This window comes from Plecotus auritus, assembly GCF_963455305.1.
Source record: "Plecotus auritus genome assembly, chromosome: 8".
Lineage (NCBI taxonomy): Eukaryota > Metazoa > Chordata > Mammalia > Chiroptera > Vespertilionidae > Plecotus > Plecotus auritus.
Genome location: NC_137782.1, coordinates 11,607,481 through 11,620,461, shown reverse-complemented (window position 1 = coordinate 11,620,461; position 12,981 = coordinate 11,607,481). Strand labels below are relative to the sequence as shown.

The 12,981-nt window shown below is 50.0% G+C and overlaps 1 protein-coding gene across 8 annotated transcripts in view; it reads left to right on the top strand.

Moving 5' to 3' along the window:
- CTIF (cap binding complex dependent translation initiation factor) overlaps positions 1 to 12,981 on the top strand; it is a 236,832-nt gene that overhangs the window by 192,135 nt on the left and 31,716 nt on the right. For all 8 annotated transcript variants that reach the window (XM_080684486.1, XM_080684492.1, XM_080684493.1 and 5 more), the window contains one exon: positions 10,689 to 10,844. In XM_080684486.1, coding sequence (XP_080540612.1) covers positions 10,689 to 10,844 — 156 coding nt within the window. The remainder of the gene's footprint in view (positions 1 to 10,688; positions 10,845 to 12,981) is intronic.

The following is a 12,981-nucleotide window of genomic DNA, read 5'->3' as shown; positions in this document are numbered from 1 at the left end:
TTCCTTCAGAGCCAACCCCTCCCCTGAGGCACCGGGCACAGCGCCGATGTCAAGTCCAGATGGGGAGGACCAAATGGAATGGCATGTTGTAATAGCAGGCCCATTCAGACGGAGACATGCAAACAGCTTCCATGCATGTCTTTGGAGAAAAGAACAGGCATGACCTTCACTTTTACGTATATATCCACATATGTTCCCCAGAGGCAGGGCAGCAGGCAGGATCCCCATTTCACAGATGGGCATTATGGCCTTCCCCGAGCCCACGGGGCCTTATGTCCTCCTCTCTCCCAGCCCCCGACCACGTGCACCACCCAGGGCTGTTTCTTAATATCATTCAGAACACATTCCGGGATACAGCTTGGTAAAAGATGTGAGCTCCCCCATTACAGCTTCCCTGAGGAATAATGACCTATAAATGCTAATGTGACTTTTGAAGACTTCATCTATAGCAAGGTTCAAAGTCAGGGGTAGATTTGGGCTTCAGGCTGAGTCATTCTGGAATCCCCATTATAGGCCAAATCTTTTCGTGAGCATTTCAAGGGGTTTTCTCAAATTCTATAAATAGTTTAATAACGCCTGTGTAATCATCTATTTTTACCACCAGCTTTCCAGACGGTCTCAGAAGTAATGGGGCTACTCATTGAGAACGGGATTTCATAAGCCTTCAGTTTCCGATTGCTTCCAGAGCGTGGCCTGTGGGCCTGGCCCCGAGATGTGGGATCCCAGACAGACTTGCTGCCTGGAGGAGGTGCCCTGACCCTCTTGGTAGAACCTGACCAGGCAGTAACTCTGGGAGCAGACTTCAGGAATCTCCAGGAAGCTGGACAAGCTGGATTCTGGCCTCAGCTCCCACTTACTCACGTGGAAAAGCCTGGGCAGGACACTTGTCCACTGTATACCTCGTTTGTCAAATTGCAGGACGGGGCCACAGTAACCCTTTTCTATTTAGGAGGGTGCTCGCCTCTGTTTCATCACTCCAGCGCCTCGTTGACGCTGTGCAGGTCAAATATTCTCTTCCCATGTTACAGATGAGGACACAGAGTCACAGACAGCCCCGGACCCTTTCTTCTTGCTCCTTGAGCTGAGCCATAGTGACCACACTCCCCCTCCCCGCAGAGAGCTCTGTAGAATGGATTACACATACCTGGTGGGGCCAGACCCTGGTGAATACCTGCCTCCAAGCCCACAGCCACGCTGGGAGGACAGCCACCAGGCATGGAGGAATTCCAATTGTGCAGAGCTGACAGCTGGGCTCACTCTCCTGGGGGACCTGCAGGGAGGAGGCAGGCAGCTATCCTGTCTCCAGGTGGGCCTTTTCAAACAGGACGCCTGTATAACAGACATTTTGCCGAGAGAAAGGGCATCAGAAGCAGAAGCAGAGACCTGGGTTTGAACTCTAACAACTTCCGAAGGCTGGTCAGATCCCTAGACCTTGTCCTGCAGTGTGAGATACCCTGTGGGATAGATCAGTAATGCTGGTGGGAATGCCGGCGGGGGGCGGGGGGAAGTGCTGTGTAGGTGGTATTGTATCACCCAAAGCAGGCAAGCAGCAGGTGAGGCCACGGCGCCACACCCGCACAGTCTGTCTGGTTACTGAGAGCTGCCCCAGGTCTGTGGACTTCAGTGCTCCCCACTCGCCTGTCCTTGGCAAGTGGTACCTGCAGGGTCTTCCTGGGGCTAAATGAATTGGGCAGCCCAGTCCTTTCTTCCTGCTCAGGCTAAAAGGTAAGCGTCAGCCTCTTCCGAGGGCTTTTCAAGGCCACAGCCACAGCAGGTGCCAGCTCCCCGTGCTGAGAAGGAGGCTTCACGCCTGCATAAGTGTGAGACAGAATTCCCACTGACTTTGCAGCTTCGCCCCACTGCATCCCAGTGCCCCCTCCGCCCCCCCTCCCCACCCTCCCACACACAGATCAGCAGAGCTGAGCTTACCTGACCTGAATTTGCCATCTCAGAAATGTTCTGAGTGCTCACATCCTGGGAAGCTTGGAAAATGTCTCCAGAATAGTCTAGATTCTACTGGAAGTGGCTGATGGGGGTTTCCAGCCATGGTGTGTCCCCTTGACCTGGAGCCAGGGAGAAGGCATTCTCAGCCACAGGGCCATGAACCATTAGTCGCCGAGAACATCCCCAGTGATTTTTTTTTATTAACAATAATTAAAGTGTTGGCATTGGGGGCATGATTTTCATGGCTATTGATGACAGCAGATTCAAGATCATCAGCATAATGTCACTCTCTCTTTATTCTTATTGGTGGGACTCAAAGAGCAGGACTCACCCCCAGCACGTAGGGAATTGGACATGAAGCTCAGGCGGGAGAGTATCAGGCGGGTGTGAAAGCCACACTGGAGGGCCTGTGTTTGCAGTGGGCGGCTCCTGTCTCTGTCTGTGGTCTGGGGATCTGTCAGAGGGCCCACTTGGGTCTGGTAAATCATATGGGAAGCCCATCTCCAGAGGGATTCTCTCACAGCCGAGAATGCAAACAGTGTTGGGGGAGGGGGCAGAGCAGAGTGAAGCAGTGGAGTGGGGAGGGCTTTGGCATCATATGGGCAGGTGTCTGGGCCGTGGGGGGCAGGTCAGGGATACTGAAGTGGAAGAGGGCGTGCCCAAAGGCCAGGAGCAGTGCAGGACCCAGGGGACATCAGAACTCAAGGCAAGCAGCCAATCTCATGCTCACACCAACCTCTGAGATGCCTTCTCCCTCCAGACACGACAGGGAGCCATAGCAAATGATTGCCAGGGCTGGAGTGGCCTCTAGGTCAGACTCCCGCTATTCCAGAACCAAGGTGTGGCTGAACCCCAGGGCCAGACCTCAGGGCCCAGCTGGACCGAGCCAAGCCTGGCAGCTGTGGCCACAATGTGGCATGATGGCCAGCTGTGAGTCCAGCCTGGCGGGCGTGCCCCTTGGCTGGGGCTGCACACACACGGCCTGCCAGGAGGAGGGGGTGGCCAGGTCTGAAGCTGGCTTGGGTGGCCAGATTGACACAGGATACAATGACCAGGAGGTCTCTCTGTCACTTGCTAAACACCTACTGTGCGCCAGGTACACCACACCTGTCACTCCTTAAAGCCAAGGATGGCTGTCTGACCTGGTCAGAGTGATGCCAAGACCTGGGTCATCAGCCCTCCCCACTCCCTGGGTCATCCTTCCATGATGCGGCCTGAGTGGGTGTGTGAGAGGCAGGGCCGGTGGGCTGCTGCCAAGGAGCACTGCCCAGGACGCAGATGCTGAGCCCTTTCACCCTTCTTTCCTCTCTCGCCTCCGGCTCTGCTCAGCTGGAAGTCTAATCCCTGGCTCTCAGCCCCCTCCATCCTCCCGTGGGGCCCAGGGATCCATCAGGTCATCAGAAGAGAGGCCTGCTGCCCCACTGGTCAGTTCTCTTTGGTCCCAAGTCACAGAACCCAGCTTGAGGTGTCTCAGCATCACTGATCCTTCTTCATAAGGATTCGCAGGCGTCCCCTGGAGCCCAGAGGCCCCAGGCAGGGACAGGAACCGGCACACTCGGGTCCTCTCTCAGGCCAGGGGAGATTCGTCGGCTCGAGGGTCTCCAGGCCTTCCTTGACTCAACCTTGAAAGGGAAAACTAGTCCCAAGTAAGCAAAGGAAGCTCACCCTCTGACAAAAATGTCACCCACCAAAATGAAACAGACGTACAAGGATGGCACAGAGTAGGTGGGAAGAATACGCCTGGGGAGTGAAACGGGAGCCACAAATGAAAGAAAAGGTGAAGCCGACAAGCCTGCGGACCCTCTGCTCTCAGGTCTTAGATGAAGAAAAGCGTGGCCGCAGCCTGTTTCCTTTGAACAGGGCAGCCTCTTGAGCAGAGATGTCTGGCTGCTTATGATGGACCGTTTATCCATCCAGTCCTGCATGTTACTGGCCACCTAGTGGGAACCGGATACCACTCTAGGGGGCATGGTGATGACAAGACGCGCACCATCCCTGACCGGGGAGAGGTGGGGAGGGGACTTCCTTTCTAGGGAAGAGTCAGAGCAGCAACAAATGCGGCACCTGATGCAGGTGATGAGGACTAGGAGGAACAGGCAGAGGGTCTGGGTCGTGAGGGGGGGCTGCTGTTCCAGAGGGGCGGTGAGGCGCGGCCTCCCTGAGGAGCTGGCATTGGAGTGGAAACCCAAAGGAAGGGAGCATTTGAGCCAAATAAGTAGAGCACCTTCTATTGGAAAGTTATAAAAAATTCTGTCAAATATGCTTTTTAAGCCTTCCAGCCAGTGATCTGGGAGAAGAAAGACTGGAACCAACTCATTGCAGCTGGGCCATGACCAGCTCCCCAATACCCAGCCCTCTACCACCCCATCCCTACTTCTCAGGGAAAAAGAAACATCCTGCTGGCAGTAAATAAAGTGCGCTTTCTCCTCCGACCGGGGCCATGGCAGCGGCCACCTCTCTGCACAAAAACCAGAGTCACCAGGGATGTGGAGTGTGGATGGGCAGAGTTCCCTGGTCATTTGTCTTCAAGGGAGGAGAAGGGAATGATGGTGAGTTTGCAGGGATTGGCTGCGCTGTGATCTACTTCAGGAGGTTTCAGAGGAATACGCTGATCCTTGTGCCTTCACCCTCCCTTCTCTCGGGCAGCGTCTCCCGCGTGGCTGCTGGCCCCGCCGGGCGGGGGGTATTTTCCCCTCTGCCTGGGTTGCAGCTGTTTTTGGCTTGACCACAGGACTCTATCATGCCAGAGTTCATGTGGTTATCCAGAGCAGGAAGAATTTCCCAGAATGCCTTGAGAAACCTGAGACACTGAATGGCTTTCAGGGCTTATTGATGTGGCCAGTGCAGGAAATAGCAATACGTCAATAAATAGTTTTAGGCAGGAAACGGGGCTTAAATGGTAGCCTTAAAGTTTGGGGAACGGCACTCGGGGTTGCTGGGAGGGAGCCTGCCAGTCTGATGAGAAGCTGGAGCCAAGTACCAGACTTTGAAATGGCTGCCACCAATCTGAGGCCCCTTGCTGGTTCTGGATGCAAGAGGCTGAGTTTGAAGCGGAGCTGGGACCCAGGGGACGGCTGGTTTGGGTTGGCAGAAAAGAGCTCCCTGTTCCAGAGGAAAAGCTGGCAGCCTGTGCTGTATGTGCCCAGAGGAGACACATAGGCTGGTTTTGGTGGCCTCTTGGCTGGCATGTTCGCAACCCATTTCGCCACCCCTTCAGTGCGAATCGCCACCAGTTGGCAGATCACACTCTAAGAGCTCCGCTGCCCTCATTTAAAAAGCTGAGGAAAAGGGTCACGTACGCCAATTTCTTCTTCTCTAGCCTGTTTTTCTGACTGTAAAAAGATATGTTCACAGAAGAGCAAAGAAATGCAGAAAATACTAAAAAGCTAAAAAATAAAGATCATCCACAATTCCACTATTGAGAAACCACTACTGTTAACACTTGCTATGCCTCATCTTTTTTCAAAAATGTATTCATGGATAAGATTATATAGTACATGCAATTTTGCTTATTTTTTTTTTTTTACTTATTCATTCGCTAGCCATTTCCCATACTGTTACAAACTTTTCATAAACATAATTTTTAATATTTTTATTGATTTTTAAAGCGAGGAAGGGTGAGAGAGAAACATCAATCAGTTGCCCCCCCTCCCGCCCCGCCTGCATGCACCCCCAACTGGGGATCAAACCTGTAACCTGGATATGTGCCCTGACCAGGAACCAAACCCTACCTTTTGTTGTACAGGATGATGTTCCGATCAACTGAGCCACACTAGCCAGGGCCATGAACATAATTTTTAATGGGTGCATGAATCATCATTTACTTTATCACTCCCCTATTGTTGGATACTTACATTGTGGAATTATTGTGTGCATTAAGCTTATTTTTCCTGTTACTTTTAATTATTTCCTTGTGCTAATTACCCAGAAGTGCAATTACTGGGTCAAACAATAAGAACACCTTTAAAGCTTATTTTAAGATTTTTTGGGAAAGTACTGATTTACACTCCCCATCCACAAGAGTTCCTGTCTCACTGCGTCCTTACCATTGGCAATGATCAGTTTTCAGCTTTACTAATACAGTGGTAGGGGGGGAAGGAGGGGGGCGACTTTCATTCAATTGCTACTGAGATTTAATTAATTTTTTGACATATGAATTATCTTTTAATGCCCTTTACCCTTATCCTTTGTCACATTTATTGCAGATATTTTTCCCAGAATATTATTGCCTTCTAAGAGTGTTTATACTATTTTGATGCATTCCTCTGTTGTGTTAATATAAAAAGCCCTTCTTTATCCAGAAATTTGATAAATAATCTCAAGTTCTTATGGTTTGTCCTTTAAAAAAAACACACATTTACCTCTTTATTCCATCTGGAATTCATCTTAGGGCCCAGTGTGAAGGGAGACTCTAAATTATCCTCTCCCCCCACCCTCTCACACTTAGACAGCTGTCTCTGCACCGTGGCTTCAGTGAATAATGTTTCCTTTGCCATTGATTTGTGGTTCTTCGGGGACCATGTGACGAACCCTATGGGTGCCGAATTTGTTTCTAGGCTGTCCGATCTAGCTGTCCATTCTTACGTCAGTTCCACGCCCTTTTCATTATTAAAGTTTCAGATAGGTGAAAAGAAATACAGCTCCTTACAATTTTGTTTTGTTTTTGTTTTGTTTTTAGCTATCTCCCCTGTTACTCTCCAAGTACTTTTAGGATAATTTTTTTCAAGTCTCCATTCCTCCTTACCCTCCAAAGTTCCCATTGGAATATAGAGTACAAATTAGTGTTGAACCTATTTGTACTCTGTGAACCACTTCACGGAGAATTACCGTCTTTACAATGCTGTCTACCCACTACGGAACACGATGTGTTTCTTCCCTTGTTTCAGACTTCCTCTTAAATCTCAGTTCAATTTGCAGTTTTCTTCATAGAAATCTTGTACATTTCTTGATGTCACTTAAGATTTTATATTGTTTTACTTAATGAGCTTTTGTGCATTAAAATATCTCACTGATTAAACCTATCATAGAAAAACTGTAGACTTCTGTGTGTTAATTTTGCATTTAAATACAGCACTAGTTCATTAGTTAGTTCCTAAACTCTCTTATTAATTCTAATCTTTATTGGAGAATTCTCTTGTGTTTTGCACATATGTAATCATGTTAAATCATTTTATCTCCTTCCTTCCAAGGGTCATGGATGTTTCTGCTGTTTTTTAACCAGGCCCATTGATATTATGTTTGCAGGTTTCCTGATGCTAACGCATCTTTGCCTTTCTGGGATAAAATCTACTTGGTTATCTCGGATCTATTTGTTGGTATTTCATTTAGAACTTTCACATCTATTCACATTAGAGAAATTAGCCATAGACTTCCTTATTTGAAATTTACTATCATTATGAGATTTGGGTAATAGGGTACTGGAAAAAATTTATCTTTTTCTATGTCCTGGGTCAATTTGCATAGCAGAGCAGTTATCTAATTGTTTTAAAGTTTGAATAACTTACCTAAAAAAAATCATAAATGTAGACACCTCTTAATTCTTTCAGAACTTTTCATTTTGTTTTATGACCTTTAGTCTTTTCCAACTTTTTATTTCTTTTTTTTTAGTACAGTTTGGTGTATTTATTTTTTTAAATCACCTATTTCATCGTTTTCCCAAATCATCAGCATAGAGTTATAAATAGTTTTTATTTCTCTTTTTATCTACTCCATATCTATTTTCATATTTTGTTAGTATTTCTAATTTTCTATTTCTTGATTTTATATATAATTTTTCTCTATTTTCTAATCTCTGGCTTTATCAGTAGTATATGCTAAATTCAATAATATATTTTACTTTACCCCATATATCCAAACTTTTAGCATGTAATAAATATTTTAAAATATGAGGCATTTTATATTCTTTTTTTAATACTAAGTCTTCAAAAACTAGTGTCTATTTTACACCTTACAGTACATCTCAGTTGGTGTATTTATTTTTCACTGTGGTAAAAGAAGAAAACACATAACATAAAATATACCGTATCTCAACCATTTGTAAGTGTACAGTTCATTCATGTTAAGTATAAGCCACATTGTTATGCAACTCATCTGCAAAACTTTTTCAACTTGACAAAAACAGAAACTTTAACCCATTAAACAACTCCCTGTAGCCCCAGTCCCCAGCCCTGGCAACCACCATTCTTCCTCTTTCTACTCTAGGTACCTCCTGGAATATACAGTGTTTGTCCTTCTGTGACTGGCTTATTCCCTGAGCCTAATGTCCTCATGGTTCACCCGTGTTGTAGCACATGTCAGCCTTTCCTTCCTTTACAAGGCTGAGTAATACTCCACTGTCTGCATGGATCACTTTGTATCACCCGTCCGTTGATAAACACTTGGGTTGCTTCCACCTCTTGGCTCGTGCCGAAAGTGCTGCTATGAACATGGGTAGGCAAATACCCTGCTTTCCGTTTTTTTTTTAATATATCTTCAGAAGTGGAATTGTGGGATCGTATTGTGATTACTAGTGGCCTGGTGCACGAAATCCATGCACGGTGGGGGCGGTGTTCCTCAGCCCAGCCTGCACCCTCTCCAATCTGGGACCCCTCGAAGGATGTCCTACTGCTGGTTTACAGGGATCAGGCCTAAACTGGCAATCAGACATCCCTCTCACAGTCCGGGACTGCTGGCTCCTAACTGCTCACCTGCCTGCCTGCCTGCCTGATTGCCCCAACCACTCTGCCTGCCGGTCTGCTCGCCCCCAAATGTCCCCCTCGCCAGCCTGATCACCCCCAACTGCCCCCCCCTGCTGGCCTGATCACCTCCACCTCCCCTCCCCACTGGCCTGCTCACCTCCAACTGACCCCCTGCTGCTGGCCTGCTTACTCCAAACTGCCCCCCCCCCACTGTCCTGATCACCTCCAACTGACCCCCACTGGTGGCCTGCTCACCCACAACTGGCCCCCCTGCTGGTCTCCTTACCCCCAATGGCCCCTGCTGTCCCATCCTGGCCTGATCACCCCCCGGCAACCCAAGGTCCCAGCCCCTCCTGTTTTTCTTTTTCTTTTTTTTCTTTTTTCAGCGCCTCCTTGAGCGGAGGCCAGGGCCGGCTGGAAGCAAGTATCTAGGATTTATTTATCTTCTATAATTGAAACTTTGTAGCCTTGAGCGAAGCCCAGGGCCAGCCAGGGCGGGTGGGAAGCTTAGCTTCCTCCATCGCCAGGGCAACCCAAGCCTCCTGCTTGCTCCAGCTCCATGGCTGACTGCCATCTTGGGTTAATTTGCATACTTACTCCTGATTGGCTGGTGGGCGTGGCTTGTGGGTGTAGCAAAGTGATGGTTAATTTGCATGTTTCTCTTTTATTAGTGTAGATATTTTTAATTTTTGAGGATTGCCATACTGTTTTCCATGGCAGCTGTAATCATTTAGATGGGGGTGGGGGGGTAAGACAAGATTTTTTTTCAAACATCTGCTTATGTAAGATTCTTCCTCTTGCTTTCACTCATAGCTGGGTATGCTCTTTTATCCTCAAGCATAAGAAGATGTTGCCTCAATGTCTCTGAATTTTAACATTAAATGTACAAGTAAAAGGTCAACAATGTTGTTGTTCCTTTGCGAGAAATCTAGGGGTTATTTTTTTTCCCCTCAACAGCTATTTATAGAATTTTTTCTTCTCTTTGAAATTAAAATGAAAATTCTCTTGCTAAGTAAATGTGAGCTCCCAACATCCCTCTACCTGGAATCCCTGGTGGCTTTTAAGACCTTTTCTTGTATCGTAGCTACGAGTTAACATGTCTTATTTTAGCCTTAATGCAATGGCTGGCACTCAATAGGGCAATAATACTTTTAAGAATGAATGAATGGCCCTAGCGGTTTGGTTCAGTGGATAGAGCATCGGCCTGTGGACTGAAGGGTCCCGGGTTCGATTCTGGTCAAAGGCACACGCCCATGTTGTGGGCTCGATCCCCAGTGTGGGGCATACAGGAGGCAGCTGATCAATGATTCTCTCTCCCCATTGATGTTTCTTTCTCTCTCTCCCTTCCTCTCTGAAATCAATAAAAATATATCTTAAAAAAAGAAAAGAACGAATGAATGATAATTTTTTCATGATCCTCTAGGCCAGTGGTCAGCAAACTCCTTAGTCAACAGAGCCAAATATCAACAGTACAACTATTAAAATTTCTTTTGAGAGCCCAATTTTTTAAACTTAAACTTCTTCTAACGCCACTTCTTCAAAATAGACTTGCCCAGGCCGTGGTATTTTGTGGAAGAGCCACACTCAAGGGGCCAAAGAGCCGCATGTGGCTCGCGAGCCGCAGTTTGCCGACCACAGCTCTAGGCCCCTTGCAGGCAGGGGCTGTAGCTGCGTCTCTGCCCCAGTGCTGGGCCTCCGTAGACCCCTGCTGACATGCACCACACCGGGCAATGTTCTAATTTTCCTCCCTCGCGTGGGGAGGGGGAGGCCATGATTTGGGGGTTAACAAAGGGAGAGCGGTTAGGCACAGGGAGTTTAATGGCGGACGTGATGACTCTGGGACAGGTGCCATCTCCCCTTCATCTCACTCCCCCACCTCTGTATTGGGGTCAGGGAAGCAAGGCTGACGGGCCCCCAGTCTGGAGACCCTGGAAGAACAGGTGCGGTGGACTGGTCACCCATTCCTGTCCTTGAAAACGCGAGGACCAGCCCTTAGACGGCAGGCCCCACAGCAGAGGGGTTGATACCCGGCCCGGCAAGGCTGACGTGGTCTCTGTTCCTCCGCAGAAGGACTTCACGGTGCGGGAGGCGCTGCAGCAGCAGGACGTGGAACGCTGGCTGGGCTTCATCACCTTCCTGTGCGAGGTGTTCGGCACCATGCGCAGCAGCACGGGCGAGCCCTTCCGCGTGCTTGTCTGCCCCATCTACACCTGCCTCCGGGAGGTAAGGCCCGCGCCTGAGCGCGTGATGTCTGTGATGGAAACGCCTCCTGGGGCACCAGGACAGCCATGGCGGGGACCAGTTATACAGCCACGAACCTTGGTAAAGAGAGCCGTCCCCTCCCCCTGCTGTTGACTGAAGCCAGGTCTTTATTGATTGCGTTTACATAAAGGTAAATGGCCCCCAAGAAAGCACTGCTGACTCAGGCTGCAGGAACTCCTCACTGAGGACGCTGCCTGCGTGAGTCTTACTTGAATGAATGGATCTTGGGCCTGGGTCGGTTCCTATTGAATTCCTTTTTTTTTTTTTTTTAAAGATTTGCTTTTGAAAAAGAAATAAATAAGAACAAGCCAGAACTTTTGAGAAGCAAGAGGTCAGTGGGGTGCTTTCTGGACCAGGCACCATTGCCCCTTTAGAAGGTCGCCCTAGCTGCTGTCTGCACAGAACCGGCAGTGGCACACGTGGGCTGGGGGCTGAGGGAGCACTGGGGGCGGAGGGGCCGCTGGATCCTCCAGGGAGAGGTTGGGGGCTGGGAGCACTGCTGAGAAAGTGAGGAGGGAAGGACGGTTTGCGGCCCAGTTATATTTTTGAGTCGGTACCCACAGAACCTGTGGACACGAGCTACAGAGAAGGGAGAAAGTGCTGTGGGCTCCTGGCTGCTGGCCTGGAAGCACCGTGGTCAGGGATGGGGAGTCTGGAAGAGAAGTGGGGGGAGGGGGGGTGAACCCAGGAGCCGGTTTTTATGTTTGGGTGACCTGTTGGCCGTCCCCAGGGCACCGTCATGTGGTTGCTCAGGTGGAAGTGTCTGAAGATAAGGAAAAGGTCATCCTGGGGACACGGATTGAGCGTCATGTTGATGTGTACGTGGTGCTCAGGGCTGGAGACTCGATGGGGTCACCCAGGGAGAGGGTGCAGGTGGAGGGGAGGATGGGAGCCAGCAAGGAGGTGGGGCGGGGGGAGGAGGGGGAGAGTGACCCGAGGCGGAGAAGGTTTCAGGAGAGCGTGAGGATCGTCACAGCACTCCTTCCTGGGAGCAGGGCAGCCTGCCTCACATGTGCCGTACCCCCACCCCAGCAGCAGGTCCCAGGACCCAAGGAGGCGTGGCCTCTGGGGAACCGATAAAACCAGGACAGAGAAGTGGCCTGAGTTTAGCAACAAGGAGGTCAGGGGGCCGCGGTGTCAGTGGGGTGAGCACAGGAGCCACATGGAGCCACCCTCAGGAGTCGGTGGAGGTCAGGCCTGAGCGTGGGCTAGTCTTTGGAGAAGTGTTTCGGTGGAAGGGACTTGTCAGCTAAAGGGGACGCGTGGGGTCAAGGGACTGTCTGGGTTTTTGAAAGAAGGATAGTAAAGCCGTTGAGGGGAAGGCAGGGGTACCTGCAAAGGTTTCTGAAGCATCGTTTCTGGGGAACAGGGTGCTCGTTCCAGGCTGCGTGGCTGCCGGGGAAGCAAGCTCAGGCCCTCCTGGGCGCTTCGTAAGCCCGCAAGCCTCCGCCAGTCCACAGAGCCAGACATTCTCCTAACAAACGCACTTGGATTCAGATTGTTTCTCAGACTCACACAATGGTCTCTCCCGACCGTATTTCACTCTCAAAGCGTACGGAGCTCAGAATGCAGCACCAAGAGAGGCCACAGCTCTGCGTTCTGTACCCCTTTGGGAATGATTTGAAGGCAGGAGGCCGGAGCCTGGCCCAGGTGGCCTCAAGGGGCCCTCCCATCCCTGCCTGAGCTGCCCTGAGCCCCTGACAACCCATCTGAAGGCAGAAGGCAGCACGTTCGAGGGCAGTGGCCTGGATTGTCTCAACACGTTCCCTCTGCGTGATCTGGGCACCTCCTGGTGTCGCCATCACCTGCTCCCCCGAGCAGGGAGCAGGGAGCAGGGCTGAGCACTGCCCTGGCTGCTGGGACACTTCTGTCACGGCCTGTGGCAGTGCACACACTCTGATGTGAGGTCCGGCATGTGCCAGGAGGTCGCACCAACAAGAAACAAGGACCCTCCCCTAGCGCCCACTTGTTTGATGCCCTGAACTCTGTGGGAAGGTGTCACGAACACCAGCCTCTGCCGTGCTCCGTGGTAAACGTGAAGAGTAAATAAATCATCTGTGGCTCCCACCATGTTGTCAAAGAGAAACCAGAGCCTCAT